We start from the raw sequence: 25464 nt of genomic DNA, 5'->3' as shown, positions 1-25464 counted from the left end.
TCCAGTCTTCCCATGGTGTCAGAAAGTTCTGTCGGACGGTGCTGCCTACAAGGGAAGGACCCAAGACATTGTTCAGTTTTCGAGTGAGCTAGGAGACCACCTTTGGGGGCAAGTGCTGGGAGGGAGGAAGAGGGGAGTGGGGCAAACCCTGGAGCAGGGGCTCCTTAGAAGCAAAGAGGGTAGTAGGTCACTGGTTGCTGACTCCTGATGCATGAAGCTTCACCAGCAGGTGGCGCTGCGCTCCCCACACCTTGTGGTGGAACCGGAGCTGGTCTGGGGTGCACGGGGCGTGTGCTGTCGTTTGATCCTCAGGAACTTTCTAGGGTAAGTGTTATCCTTATCCCCAGTCTACACCTGGGGGAACTTAGGCTTAGGGAGGCTAATAAACCTGCCCAAGTGACACAGCTCCCGGGCAGGGAGTCCCCCGCGGTACTATGTGGAGTAATTAGACGCGCGTGGTTCTCTAGTTTCCATCTACAGCAAAGCCCAGAGTGTGTTTCTCTACGGAACCAAACCGCCTGTGGAACATACACTGTCAAACTAGCCGTGAGTGCAGGACTTACACCACCTTTGGAATTGATCAGAAAGTAGCTTGTCAAACACGGTTCTCTTCTATGGCAGGGGTCTACACACTGCAATCGGCCAAGCCCTGAGTGGGGGGCCTGGGGAAATGGAAAGGCACAGCTCTGGGTTCCCCCCTCAGTCACAGCATCGTTTCATGTGGTGGGGTTCCTTCTAAAACCTCTTCGAGCCTATTCTGTAGTAGCAAAATGACAAAGACGGATCACACGACTTTGAAAAGCATCCCCTCCAGACTCCCAACAAAGGTGAAAATGCCACGTCGTCCCCAGGCCGTCCCTGTGCCGCCTCCCTGACGCCCAGACTGTGTGATGAGAAAGGAAACCACGACCGTTCCCTAACCTGAGGTGCACTTACGAGAAAATAAGCACGAGAAACAAAAACCAAAAAAAAATCATAACCCCAGCCTATTATAAAGTCTTTATTTTTTTCAAGTCTGGACCAAAAACACCAATCATCACCACCATCATTTTATAAAGGGTATTTTATTTTTTAATTTTTATGAAGATTTTGAGAGAGAGAGCACAAGCAAGGGGAGGGGCAGGCAGAGGGAGAAGCAGGCCCCCACTGAGCAGAGAGCCCAATGTGGGGCTCCATCCCAGGACCCTGGGACCATGACCCAAGCTGAAGGCAGAAGCCCAACCAACTGAGCCACCCAGGTGCCCCAAAGGACATTTTAATATAAAAAAAAGAATGCAAGTTAAAACTTTATGAAAACAGTCATTTCCCTTCTTTTGCTCCATGCTGGGGCAAACATCTCATGACACTACGGTAGAGTGTATACCGCTGGCCTCCAGGTGGTCATGTGGCCACGGCTGACCATGTCCAGTTGCTGAGCAGAGCATTTCCAGCCTTAGGTGATGGAGGAGTACAGTGGGAAAAGCATGGATTTTAGAGTCGGACCTGGGTGCAGACACCATCTCTCATCCTCACAGGCCAGTGAGCGCTTGAAATGTGATGAGAACAACTACAGAACGGATTTGTACTTACGTTTTACTCATTTGAATGTAAACAGCCCTATGTGGCTCGTGGCTACTGTACTAAGCAGCACGGGTGTAGACGCTGCCCTTCTGTGAATGGAGTTCACGGCCACATTCACTCGGGGGCAGCCCTCTCAGTCTGCCAGCCAGCATCCTTCTCCAGGTCATCGAACCTGTTTAGTTTTCCACATTTTGTTGCTAAGGTGTCCTTCCCCATTTGGACCTATGCAATCAGATCTTTGTATCTCTATTAAGTTTTATAATCTTAAATTTAGTTTGTAACTTTAGCTTTTAAGCAATAGAAGCAATCTTTAAAATTTTTTAATTTTTATTTATTTACTTACCTTATTTATTTATTTATTTAGAGAGTGGGGGGACAGAGGGAAAGGGAGAGAAACTTAAGCAGGCTCCATGCAGAGCACAGAGCCAGATGTGAGGCTTGATCTCACAACCCCGCTCATGACCTCTGAGCCAAAATCAAGAGTTGGATACTTAACCAACTGAGCCATCCAGGTACCCTTCTATCTTGCTAAAGATAGAAGCAATCTTTAATAGAAATTTAAAAAAAAATCCTTGTTGTTACCATATGTCTTAACAGCAAATGGTAAGATAATCTTATATCCCAACTCAGGCTAAAAGAGTTTCCTTCCTCGGGCCCCAGGTTTTCACGGCTGTGGTACGGTTATGAACATACTACCACAGTCAGACGTTTCTACAGTTTCACCGAAGTAAACACCGCTGGCAGGTGAGGAAGAGACTCAGTATCCATCACCTTTCCCATCTAGTAGGAACAGGTTACTTCTTTTAGATAAAGACTCAAATCAGCAACAGAGTCAGGTTTAGGTATGAGGCTAATGCCAGGTAAGTTTTTATTATATTTAGAAAAAAAAAAATAACAGAAAATAAAAGTCAGTCGCTCAAAATGAATGAGTTTTTGAACACCCTGTAATTCTTCAGTGGCAGCATTTGGACCCACCGCCCAAGCCAGTTTTAACCCAGCCAAGATGCTGGAAAGCAGAGCACACCGTCGTGCCCATGAGGCCAATGAGGGCTACGGAGCCCAGGGCTCCCCGATTCCGCTTGCTGGGCTCTGAAACAGGAGAAAGAGCAGAGGTGACTAGCGGTGCCAGAAGGACAATGCCGTCAACATCCACAATCCATTCTAGCAAGGCATCTGGGGTCGCACATCAGACCACCTGGCCTGAAGAGTTCAGCCAACGTTGGCCTCAAGCTGTATGTCCCATACTGCATGCCACGAAATGTGGCACGATAGTATTAGTTGGACCTTAAGAGAATTAGGGGATGATAATTAGAGCAACTTTGCTCCAGGACCTTTGGGAGTGCTCCCCCGCTTTCAAGAGGTAAATACAGCCAAAACAGTCTTTCTCCCCCTCTTTCTCAGGCACACCATTCCTAGTAGGGAATTAAGAGCAGGTGCTCCGGAGTCAGGCTGCCCAGGTTTAAATCCTGGCTTCCTAGTTCACAGTAGCAGCTCTGAGCCTCAGTCTCCCATCTGTAAAATAGGACAGATGGTCTACATTATAGAACTGCTGTCAGGTTAAACAGCAGACACCAGGGTCTTAGAGCAGCAACTGACACATAGTAAATGCTCGGTAAAAATAAGTTCCAAAGGTTAGTAGAGAGAAGGAAGATACCAGACCTTTCACCTAAATATCAAGTTACTTCCCCTTTTCTTAAAGCCCTGCTAAGAAGAAAAATATAGTAGCATGGGGTTTTCGATCTGTTTCCTTGGCAGACGTCACTAGGTACTCACCTCCTGTGTAGTAACCATAAGCATAGAGAACTCGTCCAACAATCCAGGCCAAGCCCAGGCCAGAAGCTATACGCTAGAATAAAAAGGCTAGGTTAAAACTGGCATTCCAGAAACAGGCAGGTCTTCATTAACATCTAGGGTTGATGACACAGTGTTTAACCAAAACTTCCATGGATACGGTAAAATGCTCCACCACCCAAGTCAGGGTACAGGTATGTTACTTGTCTCAGAAAAATCAAAGATCTGTGATTCTTCCATGAACTGCTCTGGATGGGGGAGATGAGGGCTGGCCTTCCACGTGCATGGGGTGGAAGGAACCTCCTGGCTTGCCCTGGGGAACTCACGTGTGGGCGCACAAGAGAGGGAGAGGCAGGCCAGGGGGTCGAAGGGTAAGCCCCAAGAGGAAACGGACCCCAAGGCAGGACTGGCAGAGAAGCCTGGTTGCCTCAATGGGCCTGTCACTGCATCTCTCAGTAAGGCTCCCCCGCAACGCCTCCTGGGAGGGGCTCAAAGCAGGCTGTGCTCCGGCCCGCACTTGGGTTGAGGGGCTCCGCTAGAGAAAGTGGGCTGTGTGTGTCATGTTTCCACCCCAGAATACGTGGTCTTGGAGGGAGAAGTCTTCCCCTTCCCATGACCCTTGAGAAGAGAGTAAAACTTAGGCAAGAGGACAAGTCCTATGTGAGAACCCTCCTGGGGTGACCTGTTTGGTCAAAAGGAGTCGGGAGAGAAGGGGGTGTGTGGGCGTGTGAAACATCGTGCTCTGTCTCCGTGTGCCTTCGCAGTTCACAGGGGGTAAGGATAGTACTTCAGATTTTTGTGTTTGTTTAGTTGATTTGGGGTAAGGTTAGCGATCGGGTGTGTGAAACCCAGGCCCATAAGTCACTACCTGCAACCTGGTCTCTAGCAGGCCATGCTTGCTGTAATTTGCATAGTTACCACCAAACCTAGGAACAACATTGATGCTTGTCCCCAGAGTAGTTCTTGGAGTATTTTAGAGAACTAAGCACAGGAATGGGGTCTAGGGAAGACAGACAGGAAAGGGGATGGGGGCGGACATCAGGGGAGGCCTAACTAGGGAGACCGGCCAGTCTAGTCGCTTGCTAGCATTGGGGACCCACAGAGGCACAAGAAAGAACTATGTTCTCTGAGACATCAGCAGATGTTTCTTTGAAAAAAATAGGACTTCAAGGTCACGAACTACAGATGTGCCATTCTGGCTGCTTAGAACGAAGCACGAGGCCCTTCAGCTACAGAGCAGAGGCTCAGGTGAGGCTGGGAGCCAGAAACACGAAGTGTCAGCACTCTGCTCAGAACTCAGCTGAGGGGAAGCTGGCCCCTGAAAAGCAGACACTTCTGTCCAAGGCAGGACCCAACTGGCACCCAATCCGGCTTACGTCAACGCACTTTGTTTAAGTAACGTACAGTGCAGACCACCTCTCCGGCCCACGAGGTCGTCATGGCCTACGAGGCCCTGCGGTCTCCCCCCGCCTCCTGCTCCCCACGGGAGCCGCGCTGCCCTTCTCGCTGTTCGACACACCACACGGGCTCCCGCCTCAGGGCCTTGCCCTCGCGCCTCCCCCGAAGACGTCTGACCACCTGCAGCACCTGCTCCCTCACCTTCTTTAACTTTGCCTCGTTGTCACGCCAGCAGCCGGCACAATCCTCACCTGACCTCCCCACGCACAACAGTCTCCCGACCCGGGACTCCCTTTCCACCCGCCCTGCTGTGTTTTCCTCCCTGGCACGCATCACGTCTAGCGCTAACAGTCTGTGACCCCAAGTAAGAGTAACCCAGGTGGTCTTGGCCTGTTTTGTTCACCGCTGTAACCTCAGGCGATCTGTCAATGTCTGACTGTGGCACGTGAGAAAATTCTGGACATGAACCTTCCAGGAGCAGACAGACCTGGGTTCAAGTTCTGATTCTTCTACTCTGTGTGTCGCTATTTGTCCCTGGGACAGTTACATAGTATCCATGAGGCTTCTCCTGATCTCTCAAAAATGGGAAAGTTCTACCTATTTTAAAGGACTCTGTAACAAGTAATGGAATGACATGCTTTTAAATGGACATTGAAGACGTTCATAAAGGTCCATTTCCCGCTTTCCTCCCTAACAGCTCAGTGAACTAAATCCCAACAGATGAAAACCCCCTGGAAACACTTACCGGGTGGTAAACACCTCCAACAGCTAGGAAAAATAAGAAGGGAGGATACACTTCCAACCTGGAATAGACAGAGAGCTTTTTTTAAAAAGTGCCCCACTGGCGTGTGTCTCCGTGAAACAAAGAGCCACTTACGCTCTCACTTGCTGAGTTAGACCCTTGAGAGTAAAACTAAGCACTGAGAGCAGGGAGAAGCCCCACCACCAGGATGCACCCTCTTTTCTCTGCATGGGATCAAAGGTAACTCAGAACACGCTGAGCAAAAGTCCGCAGCTCTAACATGCGGACAGGGAAGGTGGTGGCGAATTCGAGTAGATTCCCTTCCAGAGCTCACAGCTGCTCCCTCCCCAGGGCTGGGACATTCAGTCTCAGCTTAGACAGGGCACCTTGCAAATGCTGTCAAAGGCCCACACACCTTGAAAGGCATTTTTGAAAAGATTATCCAGAACCCCACTATTCTAACAACTCTGAATATTCAATCTGTCCACAGACATATTTGTTATGACCCTTTTACGGAGGAGCCCGTGATCATCGTCCCAGCTGCTCTTCAGCCAACGGGGTACTAAAGGCCGGGGTGCTGAGCAGAAAATGCACCCTCTGCAGACATCCCCAGCTCCCTGCGGGGCCAACACTCACGTGTTCTGGTGGGCGCGCTGAATGCAGTTGAAAAGGTGCCCGTTTTCAGGGTCCGTGCTGTACATGGTAGGGTACTGTGAAAACAATGGGATACTGTGGATCAAATGGTCAAGAGCAGCATTCAGTGTTGAGTTACAGTCAACCTTAAAGATAATCTATCCTCAAGCATCTTCTACTTCACCCTTGACAGATGATCACTTTCTGCTTCAATATTTGCAGTGACAAGGGTCTCAACTCTCAGAAGCAGATTCAATGTACTTGTTAAAATCCAGTCCTAAGAATGTACGTCTGTGCCACAGTTGCACAAGGGAGGGAGGCAGCACGCGCCAGACCCCGTCCGTGCCCTTGACATTGAGCCATGACTGCTGGATTCCCGATGCATCACAAAGACACCACAGGGAAACAGCTCCTTCCCAAGAGTTATCAGACACCACAACCTTCTAAGATTTTCCTTAATGGGAGAACAGAAATTGAGGGTGTGAGAATTTTAATGGACGCGTCCATTTAAAAAAAAAAAAAAAGGAAAATCAATATGAAAACTTAAAAAGAACCTCTAGTCAGAGAGTCTAATTATAAGTTGCCAAACAGAAACAGACATTTAAATTTGCTCAGTAATTAATCTCTTGTAGACAGCTGGAATGAAAAGAAGCATTTAATAGACCTCCTTCTTATGTCTAACGTCTAAGCCCAGGCTGACCTCAGCACCACACGTTTCTTCTTTACTTGAGAAGCAGGAAATCACCTTACGACATTGTTTTTAAAGTGGCACACCAGGGGAGACTTGCCATTTACCTCTACTTAGTTAATTTTATTACTTATTTTTAAAAATCCAAGTATAATTGACATACATTGTATTAGTTTCAGGTGTATAACACAATGATTATGTTGTGAAATGATCACTACAATAAGTCTAGTTACCATAGTTGCAGAGTTCTTTTCTTTTGATGAGAATATTTAAGATTTGCTCTCTTAGCAACTTTCAAATTTACTATAGAATAATTAATTATAGCTGCCATGCTGTACCCTGCAGCTTTTTTTGGTTTAGATTCCACATATAAGTGAGATCACACGATATTTATCTTTCTCTGTCTGACTTGTATCACTTAGCATAATGCCCTCAAGGTCCATTGATATCGTCATAAATTGCCAGATTTCATTCTTTTCTGTGGCTGAGTAGTATTCCATCCTAGATATATACCACTTCTCCTTTATCCACTCATCCACTGACGGACACTAGGTTACTTCCATGTCCTGGCTATTGTAAACAGTGCTGCAACGAACATGGGGTGCACGTTATCTGAGTTAGTGTTTTCATTTTCTTTGGATAAATACCCAGAAGTGGAACTGCTGATTCATACAGTAGTTCTATTTTTAATTTCTTGAGGCCCCTCCATTGTTTTTCATAGTGGCCGCACCAATTCACATTCCCACCAACAGTGTGTTCCCTTTTCTCCCCATCTTCGCCAGCTGTGGTTATTTCTGGTCTTTTTCATCATAGCCATGCCCCACCAGGTGTGAGGTGGGGGCTCACTGTGGGTTTGATCTGCATGTCCCTGATGATGAGTGACAGTGAGCACCTTTTCATGTCCCTGTTGGCCATTTGTATGCAGTCTTTAGAAAAACGATGTGCAGGTCCTCTGCCCAGTTTTAAATTCGGTCTTTTTTTTTTTTTTTTACTATTGAGTTGTACGAATTATATATTTTGGATATTAACCCCTTATCAGACGTATGATTTGCAGATTCTTCCTCCCACGCCGTAGGCCGTGCTGTTCGTTTTCTCGGCAGCTGCCTTTGCTGCAGGGCAGTTTCTGGTTTGATGTGGTCCTGCTTTTTTACCCCTCGTTAGAAAATAACACTCTTCCTGGCACCTAGCTCCAGCCCAGGGCCATACTGTTCTCGCCCCAGCACAGCTGGTCTTTCCACGGAAGAGACCACATGAAAACAAGACGGACATTGCTCCCCAGCAGGGCCCCCCATCTCTTGCCTTCTTCCTGCCCGAAACGGGCAGCACTTCGAGTAGCTGCGGTTCTCAGACTGCCAGCGCTGACCTCCAGCTCTCACCTCTCCTTCCACGACTGAAAACAAGGTCTCGCCTTAACAAATCTAGGTTCCCACTCACCTCCACTTTGTACTTCTTTCGGGCCTTGGCAACGTTGACGGCTAGATGAGCCACCATGATGAAGCTGGCAGCGCCGGTCAGAACCACGAACCCATACTCCTTAGAGAGGACAGCCATGCTGGCCCTGCGGAAAGAGGACGACGTTAGGCACCCACGGGAGGAGGCCTGCAGCTCGGCGCCGCACTACCTGCCAAGGTCTAGCTACAGATCAAAGAGGTGCGAGTAAACAAGATGTTCCTAGGACGCAGACCACATGCTGTATCACACAACAGCATCGAGCCGTCACTCAAGCATGCGATGTACACTCAGGAAAGTACACGATCGTGTCACGTGTCCTCTCCCGGTGAGCACCACGCTTACAAGGTAGCTTCACCACCGCAGTGCGTACTGCCGGAGAGGGACACAGCTGCTTAAAAACCACACTTTTGAAAAAAAGGTTAACTGGCAAAATCCTAAAGGATATATTAGAGAGAGAGAGAGACACGGAGGAGAGAGGTAGGGAGAGAGGAAAGGAGAAAGAAAGGGAGAGAGGGAGGGAGAGAGAGGGAAGCAGGATATGAACAGCAAGTATACAGTGATTCCAAGTTCTTTGTGTGCGTGTGTCTGTTGGCATGGCGGGGGGGGGGACACGAGGGTAGCCCCCTTGGGACTCCCTTTAGCCCTGGGGCACATACTGGCTTAGCAGCAGGTAGGAGACCGAGTTCTAGTGCTCTGAAAACAGAGCCTGGCTCTAGAGCCTATCACGCTGCCAAGAGCCCTGGCTCTGTGTAGCTTGCGGGAGCCAGGTTGCTCATCAAATCCTCACTTCAGCACGAGCCCCAGGATGTGATCCGATGCCTGCAACTTATTCTGCAATGCATCAAGCAATGACAAGACAAACCAACAGAGCAAAACGTTAATTATGGAAACCAGGGGGTGGCTATAGGGATGTCAGTATATGATTCTTCCAACTTTTCTGTATATTTGAAAAATGTCATCATAAAATGGAGAATAAGCAAACCTCAGCATTTTTCACTGTTCTACCATTTCAGCTCTTTTAGCGACTGTTCTGCCCCCAGCAGGAAAGAAAAGAGGAGCAACAGACTGGCCAGCAAGGAGAAAAGAACTTGGCAGGTGGGAGGAAGCCCTTGTCATCTCATGGTAGGATCAGTGCTGCCCCTCCAACCACTTTGAGCTTTGGTCACCGGACAGGTGAGGCAGGCGGGACATGGAGCCATAGCCCCCGTGCTCCCTGAGATTACTGCCTGCCCACTGTCAGCGAGGCTGCCACAGGCGAGCAGCTCCCGCGTATGTTCTGCATTCGCTTTAGAATGACCACCCCTGCCATCTGGCTCCCTGCAATCTGTCCTATAAGCCCAGGAGGGCTCCCCTGCCCCCAAGTGTTTCTCGTTGCCCTCGCCAGCAACCCAGCAAGATGGACCATCCCTATTTCCAAAGAGTACCCAGAGGGTAAGGCCCATTCCCAGAGTCCAAAATAGAAGGCCCCAGAACTGGGATTCCCATTTAGATTCCAGTCTGGTTCCCATGTCCCCTTTTAATCCCACTTGGAAATGGAGAGCTTCACTGTTGCTGGGGTCATAGCGCCTTTCTCACTGTGGAATTTGGGGCCAGAAAGCAGCTCAGTTCTTTAAAATTATGCTTCCCTTAGGTCTCAAAAAGGACATACAAGGCTGAAGTCCTAAAGTCTGCCCCCTGCCCCCTCCCGATCCACAGTAATTCTCCCCAGTTTCCCCTTCTCCATTCTTCACCCTGAGCTGCATCCCAGGCTGCCCAGCCCACCTCGCCCAGTTTGGAAGGGGACACACTGCAAAGGGCTGGTGCCGTGACTCAGCACAGGACTGGCCTCCTGGCCACTCTCTCCTCACTGTCAGGTACGGCTGCAGAAAGCAGGCAGTCTGTGGCTGCCCTCCAAACCTCTCTGCCCTCGTTCCCTTCTAGAATTAGTTGCTTCCTGAAATGTCCAAAATCAGCTCAGGGAGGTAGTAGTTATTGAGACAAAAATACAGGGGGAATTCTGAGCACCTCTTTGAAAATAGCAATGACTGAGCCATCCAACCTATCTGATGTCCTTGGAGCTCAACAACGTTTGGCTATACAGGTCATTTAAAATGAAGCCGTCACTCACTCTGTCAGAAGCCACCTGTTTAAGGACAGTCAATCAACCATACTTGGCTTAGGTCAAGGTTTACAAGTCGAGAGAGTCCTAGAGTGAGAGCCCACCTCCAGACCCCAGCCATGCTCCCCGGCAGCATGGGGTCACCCTGTGTTTGTGTAGCACTTTTCAGCTCCCTTTTCACCCTCACAATAATCCCATTAGCTTCACTTCACAGAAAAGGAAACGGAGGCTCAAGTAGAGGAAAGCAGAGCTAAGGCCAGAGCAAGTTTCAGAAGTCTTCCCCAAACACCCAGGCACAGGCAACATGGCTTAGTCACTGCCCTTGGTTTTTCTGGTTTGTCCGGGCTTGGGGTAGGAGAAGCAAACTGGCCAAACACCTCTTGAATAGATGTTCCTGTTGCAGGCAATGAACACTCAGGTGACTGCTAAAAAATTTACAATCTGAAATTAATAGTTACTACTGAGCTCCTCTTCCAAGGTATATACGCAATCTGGGAGGTTAAACCTGTTAGACAATCACACTCTAGTGAGAGTTACCCTTCTCCCACTTTGCTACAGTGATGGGTATTAGGGAAAAGGACTCTGCCTATGGGCAAGCAGAGCCAGGAACAACAAGTACCTTTGAAGGGCAGAGAATTTACAGTAAGGGGACCCAGAGTCCGGTGCTAGAGTGGGCGGTTTGCAAAAGACCGCATAGCTAGCCGTGGGAAAGCAAGTGTGCTCAGATGGGGGGGGGGGAGTGCCTACCTCCCTGAGCCTCTCCCTGCAGAAGCCTGGACACACCCGCAGAGGCGCTAGAACAAAGCCCAGGAAGCCGCCTGTAGGACGGGTAGGACAGCCCTCCTTGACCCCCTTGCACTCCCCACAAATGAGGAGTCCTGCTTCAAACACCATAGCAGTCAGCACTGCCCGGCTGGTGTGATCAGCGCTAAACCAGAGACAGCAGCCAGTGACAGCAGCTGCTAAGCTCCCACGGGGGTGACTGCGTTTGTCCGGCATCCTCCGCGCCAAGCACAGAGTGTGCCTACAGACACCTGTGGAATAAACGAAGCAAGCCGCCACTCCAGGTGCTTTCGGAACTGACACCTCCGACTGACAGAATGCTTGTCGCCTGGCACCGTGCCCAGCATAAAGTGGTCGCCTAAGCGATTTAAGTTCCCTTTTGTTCCCCCAAAAGTATCTACTGAAAACCTTTGAAGCAGAGAAAGAGGAGGTCAGAACACAGAAAAAAGCTCTGTCACCAGAGCTATTGAAAGCCTAAATCCAACAGGGACTGGAAAATGGTTAAGGCTTGTCCTTTCAGGAGAGAATCAGCTTAATTCAGTCAGCGATCTGAAAAAAAACAAAACAAAACCCTTATCATTTGCTGAGTCCTTCTGTTCCGAGGAATCCAGCGCAAGCACGCTCCCACCCCTTAAAGATCGGCCTTTGTGGGCTCGGGTGCAGGTGTGTGCATTGGTTAAGGGGAGGCAGCGCAAGGGACCGAGGCCAAGCCCTGGCAGCCACAGCCACACCCGAGGCTGTCCCAGCCCTGGAGCTAGGAGATAGCTTCCCGGCCACAGGCTTCCTCACGTCTGGTACGAGCACCCACTGGGCTGCACACCACGTTTTGTTGATTATATACCTGCTTTGTGTCACCAGCAACCCTTCTATGACCCAAGAAGACCAAGTGGTCTTGGGGGTGGGAGTCTGTCCTAGACCAAAGTCTTCGACATGGTGCCACACACGGCATGTGGTCTAATAGCCCCTTTGCCGCTCAACTTCCAAAGCAGAATCCTCTGAAACCCCCCTCGCTGTATAATGGCATTTGTTCATCGTCACAGTGTTTTCGAGGCTGGTCACACTCCAGCTGTATACATGAGAAGTTATAATTTGTATAAATAGAAATGTATTTGGGTACCTATTTAAAAGCACCTAGTTTGCACTATTGCACAGTGGTGGGAAAGTGTACAATAGAACCATCTGGAGAACAGCCCAACAACAGTAAGATTCTTTACATCATTCATACCTGCTAATTCATTAATTCCACTGGGAAGCTAGCGGGAGGGAGTAACAGAAACTCGACAGCATTTGGTTCAAAGACATTCACTTGAGTGCCACTTAGGACAGCAACACAGAAACGGCACAATGGCCAAGCAAAGAGGACTAATTAAATAAACAGTGCACCCATAAAACAGAATATTGTATAACCATTAAAAATGGTGTGCACACAATTAAAGATGTTGAAACGGGCTTCACATATAGCATGTTAGGTTAAAAAATTTCAAAAAGTCTATATTGTATATATATGTATAATCTTAGTTTTCTCTGTAATAGAAAAAATTTAAAAAGAAAATATCAAAATCATAAACACAATTATTTCTAGACAGGTGATCTGTAGACTTTCCTTTGTACTTTTCTATCATTTCCACAATGAGCAGATATATACCAAAAAACCACACGGAAAGTGGCCTGACAAGGGTTAGGAATTGAGAAATCAGGGGAATAGGCAATATTCTGCGATGGAACCAAACAGTCACATGTGAATTCCAGCCTGAATCCCGTCACTCATCTGCTCTGTGCTCTTTGCAGCTACGGATGCAGTTCTGGAAGGACACTGAGCTCAGAACCTGGTTCTCACACTTCCTAGCTGCGTGTCCTTGGGAAAATTCCTCCACGTTGTTTCAGCAGCCTCAGCCTCCTTATTTTTTACATGGAGACATCGGTGGTACCCCCCCGCCCTGTGGTTGTTGGCTGTCGCGAGAAGAAACGGGGACGCTGTGTATTAGCGCACAGCACGATGCCTCACAGCACTCGGTAAATGTTCTGGAGCGGGTTATATGATGTGTGTTAATGCGAACCGTCTCTGCCCTGATTCAATTATAAAAGGGGATGTTTGAATGAATGATAATATACATTTAAGAATTTATCATTTAGAATTGCTATTTTAACATAGCAAACTTAGAACTATATATATTCACTTCTTTTTCTGAACTCTTAGCCAGCTGTGTCAAAGTATCTGAAAAGCAGGAGTATTCAGGAGGAAGCACGTTTCCAGTGCTGACCACGGAAATCGGTGAACTGCAGTCATTGAACACCCCGCCCCCACCCCACTGCGGTCCAAGTTGGGGGTGAGTGTGCATTCACTTGCTTATTCAAGTTTACTGAACACCTGCTGGGTACCACTCACTGCGCCCCTGCTGGAGATGAACAGCCCTGACTTTGGTCCCTGGCCTCACAAGGCTTATGTTCTTCTATTGGGGGAAACAAGCAAACAAGTAAACACACACCCAATTCCAGATTTCTCCCCTGAATAGCCATGATGAGAAACTGGGTACAAACATACCCTACAATATGAAAGTGAATGTATGGGGGAAGGCAGAAATAGGACAGAAGGGTTTCTGTTCTCCCCTCCCTTCTTAGTAGTTGCAGGGGTATATGCTTTCAGTTAACTGTTTCCTGGCCGTCTTGAGTCTTGAGATGAGTCAAGATAGTTTGGTTGAAAGGATATTAAATTGAAGGTTTAAAAGAAACTAGATTTTGTATTTAATTTAATTTCCTGTCACTTATTTAAGAATAGAGATTTTTTTTAAAAGATTTTTTTTTTTAAAAGATTATTTATTTATTTATTAGACAGAGATAGAGACAGCCAGTGAGAGAGGGAACACAAGCAGGGGAGTGAGAGAGGAAGAAGCAGGCTCATAGTGGAGGAGCCTGATGTGGGGCTCGATCCCATAACGCCGGGATCACGCCCTGAGCCGAAGGCAGACGCTTAACCGCTGTGCCACCCAGGCGCCCCTTTTTAAAAGATTTTATTTATTTATTTGACAGAGAGAGGGACAGCCAGTGAGAGAGGGAACACAAGCAGGGGGAGCCACTAACGACTGAGCCACCCAGGTGCCCCTTAAGAATAGAGATCTTTTTGGAAATGTTTTTACTTCTAGTAGACTTGAACACTCTTTTATGATTTGTCTTCTCCTGTTGGAAAGGTCCGCAGGAGTGGAGACAGCAGGAATCCTGGAGTCGGATGGATGTGTGTTTAGACACTGCCTCTGTACGGAGCTTGGGAATATTACCTAATTTCTCTACAAAATAGGAAAATACTAACTACTGACTTCGCAGGATGATTTGAGGAATTAAAGGAAATAAACTAGAGGCGCCTGGGTGGTGGTCAGGTAAGCATCTCACTCTTGGTTTTGGCTCGGGTCATGATCTCAGGGACGTGAGGTCGAGCCCGGGGGCCAGGCTCCACGCTCAGTGGGGAGTCTGCTTGGATTCTCTCCCCCTCCCCTCTCCCTCTGCTCCTCCTCCCACATGCTCTTTCTCACTCTAAAATAGATAAATGAATCCTTAAAACAACAACAACAACAACAAAGGAAATAAACTAGATAAGCATCTGGTATGAACACTTAATAAACGTTGGCCCAGGGGTGCCTGGGTGGCACGGCGGTTAAGCGTCTGCCTTTGGCTCAGGGCGTGATCCCGGCATTATGGGATGGAGCCCCACATCAGGCTCCTCCGCTAGGAGCCTTCTTCTTCCTCTCCCACTCCCCCTGCCTGTGTTCCCTCTCTCGCTGGCTGTCTCTATCTCTGTCAAATGAATAAATAAAATCTTAAAAAAAATAAATAAACGTTCGCCCAAATACAAAGACATATTGTAAATACTGGTAAGCGTGCTTGTCTGCCCACGTCAGTCTTATTTCCTAAATAAGAAGATATCGATTTCCCTACAAATCAATGAGGCGCTGACTCAGGAATTAGTTCCAATTCTGTTTGAAAGAGATTCAAATTTGGCAAAAGGCCGGCCGACTTAGATTCCCGGTGTGGACAGCATAGTGTGTCTGAGAGGGAGTAAGTTTTCTCGTGTGGACAGCATCGTGTGTCCGAGAACACTTAATTCACTCATTTGACCACAACATGAAAGCACTTACTGTATGCCAGGCACTGCTGAGCGGTGGGGGACACAGTAGTGGACAGGACGAGGTCCCTGTCCTTAAGGCACTGACATTCTAATGAGGACAGAAGACTAATAACAAACACGCCAAGGTGTCAGCTAACACTCCAACAGCAATTGTACAGCGGTATAAACATGAAAGAAATGTATGATACATTCACACTTATACAATGTCCTGTATCAACTGTATCTCAGTAACATCAGAAGACCTTGCTGGGGCGACACTTACACTGACACAGAATGAGGAGGAAACAGCCGCACAACATTCTGGGGCAGAGAATATTCAGGTCAGAGTACACAGCACGTGCAAAGGCCCTAGGTGAGGAAAAGCCTGGCACACTCGCGGGACAGAAGGGCAGCTGGTGTGGCTGGGCCCCCGAGGTCGGTGGGAGCACCAGGAGACAGGGTGAGGGAGGACAGACCCAGATCACGAGAGAGGCTTTACCGGCCAAGTATCAGTCAGTACTTGCCGCCTCTCCCTCCAGGGACTAAGGAGAGAGGCAGAGAGGAGGAAAAGGTGCAACAATGTTACGCATTAGTAGCGGAAGGGTCACTCCCAAAGGGAAAGGTGTACAGCCGAGCAAGCAAGCACCACCGTTAACCCGGACAGCCCTCTGGGTGGACGCAACTCTTACACGTGGAGAGAGCGTTCAAGGTCGAAGGGAGCAGGATCAGCACAGACCCCAGACGTGAGGAAGAAAGCGCTCCAAAGAGGAACCAGTGGACACTTCCACCAAGATGCACGAACAGACCAAGAATATGCTCTGGCTTTGGTGAGGGGGGCCCTCTGACAGCCGGGTTTCAGGGGAAATGGGAGACGGTGGAAGCCCTGTGCCGAGGGTTAAGACACAGGCGGGCTGTGTCTCAGCGCGACCTCCTGCATCAGGTAACAATCCCACAGGGATCCCATGTGGTAGTTACCATTATCCCCGTTTGACAGAGGAGAAAACTGAGGCAAAAGGAGTTCAGCAACTTGTCTAAGGCCCCATAGCTAGGGAGTGCAGAGCTGGGGTCTGAACATAAGCAGACGGACCCCCAGGTCTAGCTAGCTCTTTGCTACCACATCACCCTGCGGGGTTTGCCCTTTACCCAGGAGTCAGATTACTCCTTCCCCCAGCACAGGGCAGGGAGCAACAAGGAGAAACACCTTTGCAAAACTCCAGCTCAGAGGCAGGACCGGAGCTGCACCCTGGGAGCAAAGGGGGGTGGGGACAGAGCCGGGGCACGAGAGCCCAGGAGAAGGGAGACAGCTGGATCCGTGATCTACATAAAGGATCGTGTCATCTGCAGAAGACAGTTTTACTTCTTTTTTTTTTTTTTTTAAGATTTTATTTATTTATTTGACAGAGAGGCAGCGAGAGAGGGAACACAAGCAGGGGGAGTGGGAGAGAGAGAAGCAGGCTTCCCACTGAACAGGGAGCCCGATGCGGGGCTCGATCTCAGAATGCTGGGATCATGACCTGAGCCAAAGGCAGACACTTAACGACTGAGCCACCCAGGCGCCCCCAGTTTTACTTCTTTTTCATCATGAACGCCTTGTACTTCTTTTTCTTGCTTGATCATCAACTCCTGCTTCTGCCACCACTGGCCTTATCTCACTGGGGCAGGGTTTCCTTCAGTTCCAGCGACTACCCAGAACACATCCTGAGCCACATTCATCAGAATACCCCTGGGGTGAAGCACTCCTTCACTACTTGCTCAAGTCTCTCTCGGCTGCCAGCAGGAACTCCCCAGGGCACAATCAACGTTGCACAAATGGAGTAAAGGCAGGCTTTATAGATTTGAGCACTTGCCTCCAATGATCACTTCTGAGCCATGAAGTGACATCAACTTAATCTTTTACTAAATGAAATCAATCGGATTTTTTAAGGGAGAAAGGATTTCACCTTTCAGCTTTCTCTTTGCCCTCAAACAAGCAGATAAAAGCCAAGCTGGACAGTGGTCACCCCCTACTTCCACCTGCAAGATTGTTCTCCTCAAATCCTCCTGCAGTTTCGCAGTGGTGTCCTTTTTTACACACCCAGGAATGGGACAATGATAAAGCACTCACAGACTGACCTGCAGCCATCCCCGACGTTTCGTTAAAATTCTTATTTGGCTCCCTGTGCTACTTATCCAACCTTCCTTATACATGGTTCCTTATTTTACGAGGCAAAACCCACCATTTTCATGAACCTTAACACAAGGATGGTCACTTACACGGCTGATCTGACCGTCCCAAATGGACTTCTGTGAGTCTCCCAACACGGAGGTGGTTCAGAAAACACTGAGGTTGTGTCGGGTGTCTACTTAGCCTGTTTACGGCACCCCAGGGCAGCTGCCCAGCCTCACTTCTGCCTCTAGCTGTTTCTACAAATGAATGGTCCCCACAGTCATCTCAGGCAGGGCACTGACCCTCACGAACCCATGCAGAGGGAAGACGCACAAAAGTAGTTCCCTGTTTCCACGATAGGAGAGAAAAAAGAATCACAGGATTTCTTTGTGTCCATCCTACATTTCAAAATGCCAGTTCCGGCCACTTCTCCTTTTTTTTGAAGATTTTATTTATTTGAGAGAGAGAGCGTGCGGGCACACACAAGTGGGGCAGAGGCAGAGGGAGAAGCAGGCTCCCCGCTGAGCAGGCAGCCCAGTGCCAGGCTCAATCCCAGGACCCCGGGATCATGACCTGAGCCGAAGGCAGACGCTTCACCGACTGAGCCACCCAGGCACCCTGACAGCTAGATTTTTTAAAAAGTGCGTGGACATTTAAGAGAAGAAATAACAACCCAGGTGAGGAAGAATGACTGCTCCCCACCATCGCATTGCACATTTGGCAACCATCTCCCCAAGGGCTGAAAGTGAAAAGTTAGCTGAATAGGATACCCTTATTCATCCAGCACCCGATCATGAACTCAGTGAGGCCAACAGCAGAGGCAGGTCGGAGACCGGTCCTTCCCCGGTGCCTCACATCCTTTGATTCCTCATCTATGTTCCTGGCAGAACATTTGGAAAGTAGAAGCTAACGGTTAGAAGGGCAGAGGATCTGTCCCTTTAAGAGATCAATGTGTTATAATCCAAATGTATTCAGCTTTATAGATTCTTTCTCCCTATCCCTCCCGCTCGTGCTCTCTCAAAAATACATACATACATACATACATACATACATAAATTCAAATTTCCCATGTTGTTTGAATTCCAGCACTTTGGTGAACCGACAGGGCTGCAAACAATGAGTACCTCCCTGCACGCACGGGCTGGGAGCGCGGGAGGGCGGCCCCAGCATGATGCTCGAGTTCATCGGAACAGTTCTGCCGGAATGGAACTGAGTCTCCCCCGGAAAAAACTGGTCATTCAGCTCCTCAAGATACTAGGAAGAGTAGCCTGTAACAAGACAGAACAAATCCTACGTTCCTCTGCTGGGGTGACGACAAACGTTCCCAGTTTCCTGACACAAAAGGCTCTATGGGGTGAGAGGTGTGCGGGCACCGCACCTAGAAGTCGGGGCCGTGCTGGGCCATCTGCAGCAGAGGTCCCACGGGATGTGATCCCAGCGACAGGCCGCAGGACATTTCCCCGTGGTCTGAAGGCACCCACCTCAGCGGGCAGAAGAAAGAATGAGGAGAAGCCACGGGATGCAGAAGAAAATAAAATCGCCTAACAATTCATTAAATGGAGCCGATCTGCAATCAATGCACGACAAACCATTTCACCTAAATGGAGCGCTTGCCTGAAGTCCACACCTACCACCTTCTTCAGTATTGCTTTGGGGCACGGTTCCTTCCCTGAGTTATGCCCCACTCCACGCCGGGCACCACGCGAGGTGGCGAGGTGCGCAGGGCTCCGATGGCAATCCAGACTGACAGCGGAGGTCCTGATCCTCCAGAAGACACAGAGATGTGGAGGGAGACAACCCAGGAGGGCCATGAAGCAGGACAGTAGCAGACTGAGAGAAGGGCTCCGAAAGACATCAAGTGATGTGGGAGACAGACACAGGGAGAGAAAACAGCGAGGACACAGGAGCCAGGAAAGGACTTCGCTTGTGTAAGGAAGAGAAAGGACACCAGTGTGTCTGAGGGTATAGAGTGGATGGGTAGGTGTAGTGATACAGACTATAGAGTGGTAGGAGAAATCAATTATTAGTAGTAATACCTACTATTGGCCTGTCTTATTTATTACATGTCACTGTTCTAAGTAGCTCACCAGATTAACTGCTCACAGCATCCCTATGATATCTTATTACTTCTATTTTGCAGATGAGGAAATGAGCATCAGAGAGGTTAAGTCATCTGCCCAAGGTCACACAGCCATCACAGAGGAGGCCTGGACTCACACACAGCGAGACAGCCGGGCTCCAGAGTCTATGCTTTCGACGCTTGCTTCTACCGCGTCTTAATGAGATTGGAGAGCAAGTGTGACCACACCTGACCTCTTTTGGAATTTTTCTATCTCCCCAAACTCTCTCCTGAGCATAAAATATATTAATAGGAATAGACAGCTAATAATTAACTCCAAGCCTGTGACTGATTAAAGCCTAAGAACGTTCTAATTGGAAGGAAAAAAAAAAAACTTGGAAAAGGTCCAAAAAGTAACTTATTTTAAAATTTCTTTTCATGAGTGTCAGCACTGCAGTAAGACTTTTAAGAGGTGAGATTCCAGGAAGGAAAAACTTCCTCCAGTCTTTCAGGTGTACGGGTTTGCAAGGAGCAAAGCAACACAGAAATTGGCTTTTCTTCTCATATCATGATTTCCACATAACCTGTGCCTTAACTGGCATTACAGAGGAACTGAAGGTCATGGGGAAACAAAGCCCTGACTTCCACAAGAGGAAAACAAAAATCTCAAATGAGTCACAGTGACACCACTTGGATTTTCCATCGCAAGAAATGTGGGCAGACTGTAGTTAATTCTTAGCAGCTGCTGTCCTCACCAGGGTATCAGACATTCTGGATGAAGGAACCCCCAGGGTTGCCTGAATCAGGGGTCTAACTCTTTGTGCCTGTCTGTACTTAGGATGAAGCCAAGCCAAAACCATTCACGTTGCTTTGGCTGGAGAAATTAAAATACCACTTATTAAAAAAAAAAAAAAGTGAACTAAGGCATCAAAGTATTAGAACATGACTTTCAGTGAATGAACTGGTCAACTGTGGCAAGAACTCAGAGGGTCAACAGGGGGACTTCCAGTCCCAAATATGCAATCCTTAAAGGTATTTGCAAGTGTTGTTTGGAAGGTCGTGCAATTTTCCCATCTCCTCATTGATGTTTTTCCTCCTCATAAAGATAGGTAGGTAGGTAGACACCGTGAGAGAGAGTAAGGGAAACAGGAATTCTCTTGTACATAGCAGTATCCTAGCTGGTAACTGCTGAATTCTTCCTTTTTAGGAGGATGGTATACTCATAAGTAGTATTAATGAATTCAACTGCATAAACTGTAGCATTATGTGGAATCTTTTAAAAAACATTGCTTAAAAATACTAAATGGTTCATGGTCAATTGTGGTTGGCAACTATATGCTGAATACAGATTCAGAATATTGAAATATTAAATAGGGAACAATAGGTTTAAATACAGTTAACTGTACAGTAGGCACTAAATTGCATTTTGACAGCTTGATTTGTCATCCACTTCACTGCAGATCGCTCCAGACATGCTTTTCAGCACATCTCTGGATAATGGGGTAAATAAAGCCTCTCCTTGTTGTATGTTCGCTCCCTTTGCTGTCCTTCAGGTTAGGAAATCTCCTTTCATGACTGTCTCTTCAGGACTCTAGGCCAACAGGAGGAAGTCTAAATTAGGGGGAAGACTGCCCTTTTCCCGTTCTGTCCCTTACTCTAAGGAAGCCCCTCGTGTATACTTTCTATAGCTGGCTACAGTGATCTTTCTAGTATATCTGTTTTATATATAGTAACATCAGTTCAGGAAAAACAAATTGCTTGACAAAGTTTTCTATTTCTGTAACATTGTGTCAGGACGGAAGCTTAACTGAACGTCTTCCCAGGGGTAAAAGGATTTCTTTGGATTTGAGAGGTTAGTTTTATCTAACTTGGTTAAATTTAACTCCTGTGAGAATAAATATTCTTGATCCCCTGACCAGAATACTATGCTATTATTATTGAATTCACTGAACTAGAACATAGCCTTGTAACTCTGACCGATAACCCTGGGTGCTTCCCACAAACTGCAGGCTCTCGGTGATCCACAGATTTCCCAGGAGAAGCCCTTGCTGCAGCTCCCACGCACAGAGGAATCTCAAATCTGCAGCAGTTCCACGGGACCACGCCTAGGTCCACAGCACCCGCAGAGCCATTGGTCCGCACAGCAGTAAGTGTCCTTCCTTCCGGGACTCTCTTTCTCCAGTTGAAGCGATTAAAGCCCCAGCTCTGTCACTCCTTTCCTACCCACCCTCGTCTCAGCGCTTCCTTCACCTCCTGTTCCACACTCACTTGTCCCGTACGCTACACAGCAGCTCCTGAACTCCCGGTCGGAAAGGAAAGTAAGAGCAGAAACCACAACTTAGGAGAATGACTCACCAGAGTCTCCCGCCCCTTCCACCGCCCAGCAGCTGCCCCCCGCAGGGGCCCCGGGGCTCCCTGCAGTGACACAGATAAGGAGAAAAATGCTCTGAAATCCAAAGCAGAACCTTACTTTGAGAGTCCTCCTCCCCTGCGGAGTCTCCTGCTCTCGGGCCGAGGTAGGAAATGACCCACGGAAGGGTTCCGGTACCGACGGAGAAACCTTTCTATGAGGCAGCAGGAAAACAAACACAATTCCCTGGGAGGTTCTCCCAGACGGTTCCTAGCAACACATCCGCAGCAGGCGCAGGGCTTCCAGGGCACTTGTTACCGATCGGGCCTGCACCGTCCACCGCCCTGCAGCGTCCCGCCCGCCCATCTCTGCACCACAGCTGCACTTGGCAAAGTCGGGTGGGCTCTGGGAGGCAGAAACAAGGAGCTCGGGTCTGCACGGCCCGGGGACAGGAGGAGAGGAAGGGAAGGCACTGAAGTGTTGACCTTGAGAGTCTCCCTGAGTTACAGATGGCGAGGTGGGCCCCATTTCAACGCTCCAAACCCACTCCATCAGGGGGAGGATGCAGGGCAGGTGGAGGGCAAAGGGGATGGAAAGGTAGACAGAAGTGTACAGACCAGAAAGAGGAAAGGGAGCGCATCCCTAGTCAACCCGGGATGGCAGAGGTAGGGGTGGTGCCTAGCGCTGGAGCAGAAGTGCCCCGAGAGCCGGCACTCCGCGTTGCCCGTAGATGCGGGGGCTCACCTGGATCACCTTCGCTCGGCTGGTGCAGACCACAGCTTTGCAGGGAAGCGAGGATGCCGCGCCCTTGGCCACTGGCAGGGCGGGGCGTGGCCCGGATGAGGGTCAGCCCCCGCCCGTGCAGCGCGAGACCACGCCCCCACGCCGGGACACCCGGCAGCTGGGATGTGCCATGTGAGGGTTTCTGCCAGTCACTGTTTGGTGGTTAGGCCGCGGAGACTGAATTTTCTTCCTTCTCCCGGCTCTCCACACGTTACGCTTCCTACTCCCAAATCCATGTATCAGCCCCCTTCCGTAAATACCTCTGTGGCCGTCTTCCTAAATTATCCCAGTCAATTCGTACTTTTCGGATTGGGTTTGCAGAACAGTAGCGCGTCAATAATTTGTCCTTAGGAGGGCCACCGTAGCTTGCTCCTAGGCGCGTGCGCGGCTTGCGCGGGGAGTACGCGGAAGTGGTAGCGCCCCCGCGCCGGGGGATCGCGTGGGTTGGGTTGGGTTTATTTTCTTTGCGCGTCTGGGGCGCGGTAGGCCCATAGTGTTGCAGGTTGCTGCACTCGCCAAGTGAGAGGATTTAGGGATGTTGGGGCCTGTACGTTTCCCTAGCTAATAAGTACTATTGTAGTCAGCTTTGGCGAGAGCGGGAAGGGACCCCAGCCCGCGAGGCGGCCGCACCCACCCTTGCCCGCACCCAGCCTCGCCCGCGGCTCCCGCCGGCCGGCCGCTGGGGCCCGCCTCGCGGTTGTTTCTGTGGGAGCAAGACTGCACCGCAGACATTTGAGAGTGTACACATCCCCAGGTACGCCCTCGAGGCCAGCCCTGGAGCGGGGTCGAGGCGGTGAGGTCGTGACAGGCCTGCAGGTGGGGTCGGTCTGAAGGGGTAGAACTTGCTTCTACCTGCTGTAAACTCGGCCGGAAGAGCCAACCCCACAAGGCCCGAAGGTCTCCAGTTTCAGCGTGTTCTAAGTGCGTCCCTCGCCCCTTTCTTCTGGATACCCCGCATACTACCAACGGTCGCCACCTCTGGGTCTCCCCTAGGATCTCTTCCATGAAAGAGGGTGCTTGGGAACCAAATGTTTCCAAGTCAGGGTGTGGAAAGGTTGGAATCTCGGTGTCAGAAGGCTTTAGGCTGGATATTTTTCCTTTTCATTGTGTTGACTTATCCGTACAGCTAGAAGTGCTTTGACGACTCATAAAATCTTTATTGCTGTTTCAGCAATTTGCAGTCCTAGGCTTTCAACTTCTTTGGCACAAGAAGGGCTTATGTTTTAAAAAGTTTCTGGCATGTTGAGAGTAAAGGGCTTGTTTTGACTGAACATTGGAAGGAAGAAAGCAGGAAAGCAGTTCTGCATTAGTGAGGGGAGAATGTCCCCCTTGCTGCTGTAGACTGAGTGTTTGTGTCCTCCCAATTCCTATGTTGAAACGTAGTCCCTAATGTGAGGGTATTTGGAAGTGGGTGGGGCCTTTGGGAGGTGATTAGGCCATGAGGGTGGGGTCCTCATGAATGGGATTAGTACCTTTATGAAAGACCCTAGAGAGCTCCCTTAGCCTTTCTGTGTATGAGGACACAGCAAAAAGACTGCAGTCTGTGAACCAGGAAGCAGGCTCTCATCAGACACTGAATCTGTTGGCACCTTGATCTTGACCTTCTCAGCTTCCAGAACTTAGAAAAATAAAAGTTTCGGGGCGCCTGGGTGGCACAGCGGTTAAGCGCCTGCCTTCGGCTCAGGGCGTGATCCCGGCGTTATGGGATCGAGCCCCACATCAGGCTCCTCTGCTATGAGCCTGCTTCTTCCTCTCCCACTCCCCCTGCTTGTGTTCCCTCTCTTGCTGGCTGTCTCTATCTCTGTCAAATAAATAAACAAAATCTTAAAAAAAAAAAAAGAAAAAGAAAAGTTTCTAGCTTATGGTATTTTTCCGTAGCCCCCGGAACCCAGTAAGATCTTAATATTTTCTAGGAAGGGGTTAGCCTGAGGTGGCAAAAGGAATGACTGAAGAACCGGAAGCATTAATTCAGGCCCCTCCCCCAGTTATCTCGGACAACGTACAAGCACTTCACCACTTGGGCAGGACCTTTTAAAAATCTCATTACAGGTGAGGCCTTGGTGGGGGAATAAGGAGGTGGAGCTGGCTTAACCAGACTTTACTGAAAACAGAAAACCAGTGGAACAAAGATTACGAACAGGAGTGTGGACTGTAGCAAAACAGAACAGAAAGGGAGGGAAGAGGAGTGTCAGAAGAATGTGTGAATGATTAGTTCCTGTTGCCTAGCCCTCCGGAACTCTGGGTTCCTGACTTTTTTGTGAAGCCTGTTTCTCCAGCCCATGACTCTCTGAGCCCTTCCATTCTTCCGAGAAAAATCCTTTTCAGCAAGTCAGCCAGAGTCCGTTTCTGTGTCATGAAGAACCATTTACCTTGTTACAGGCTTCTCACAGGGCGTCCAAAGCCACATGCATTATCTTTCCCATCAGACCTTTATGCCTTTAAGTAAAGGACGTCATCTAAGTAATTACCTTAGCTAGAAATGTGGCTTCACTCCTTGGGCTTGGGAATCAGATAGAATCCCAGAATAGCCATTTATTTAGCTGTGTGATTCTGGGGGAAATTATATAAGTTCTCTGAAACTTGTTTTGCCCTTGTATATGCAGATTTGGTACACTGACACCTACTTTGCTTGCCTGTTAGGAAGATAGCAGCAGAGTCAGGGCCCACTGTAGGCACTCAATAAATTTTATTATTGCTGATTGTTGTTGATAGCCTCTCAAAACAGTCTCCTTACTAGTCCCTCTACCTTAGTTTAGACCTTAAGTATCCTCTGATCTGGACTATTACAGTAACCTTTGAACTGGTTTCTCTTTTAAAATTCATCGCCCAACTACCATCATCGTTACCTTTCTAAAGCAGACCTCTTTGATGGCTAAGATGAAGTC

The 25464-nt window shown here is 48.9% G+C and overlaps 1 protein-coding gene across 2 annotated transcripts; it reads right to left on the bottom strand.

The window, feature by feature from the left end:
* Positions 1 to 2397: 2397 nt before the first annotated feature.
* Positions 2398 to 22678, bottom strand: MGST3 (microsomal glutathione S-transferase 3). 2 transcript variants are annotated; one of them, XM_008685704.2, is made up of 7 exons: positions 22541 to 22555; positions 21917 to 22010; positions 8247 to 8370; positions 6128 to 6201; positions 5495 to 5552; positions 3334 to 3406; positions 2398 to 2649 (listed from the first exon to the last, which is right to left on the bottom strand). In XM_008685704.2, the coding sequence occupies exons 3-7, from the start codon at positions 8361 to 8363 to the stop codon at positions 2513 to 2515; spliced, it is 459 nt and encodes a 152-aa protein (XP_008683926.1). In that variant the 5' UTR covers positions 8364 to 8370; positions 21917 to 22010; positions 22541 to 22555; the 3' UTR covers positions 2398 to 2512. The 2 variants fall into 2 exon arrangements, with proteins under 2 accessions (XP_008683926.1, XP_008683925.1); XM_008685703.2 differs by lacking the exon at positions 21917 to 22010 and having other exon boundaries at positions 22541 to 22678.
* Between the last annotated feature and the right edge of the window lie 2786 nt (positions 22679 to 25464).

This window comes from Ursus maritimus, unplaced genomic scaffold, assembly GCF_017311325.1.
Source record: "Ursus maritimus isolate PB19 unplaced genomic scaffold, ASM1731132v1 scaffold_2, whole genome shotgun sequence".
NCBI lineage: Eukaryota > Metazoa > Chordata > Mammalia > Carnivora > Ursidae > Ursus > Ursus maritimus.
The sequence above is the reverse complement of the archived record's forward strand: the minus strand, read 5'-3'. Positions and strand labels throughout refer to the sequence as shown.

Excerpts from the sequence above, each read along its gene's own strand:
- MGST3 (XM_008685703.2), bottom strand. The coding sequence starts at position 8,363 with ATGGCTGTCCTCTCTAAGGAGTATGGGTTCGTGGTTCTGACCGGCGCT. Across the intron at positions 6,202-8,246 it reads GAAAGAAGTACAAAGTGGAG|TACCCTACCATGTACAGCAC; the intron begins GTGAGTGGGAAC and ends TTGTTTTCACAG. Across the intron at positions 5,553-6,127 it reads CAGCGCGCCCACCAGAACAC|GTTGGAAGTGTATCCTCCCT; the intron begins GTGAGTGTTGGC and ends TGTCTATTCCAG.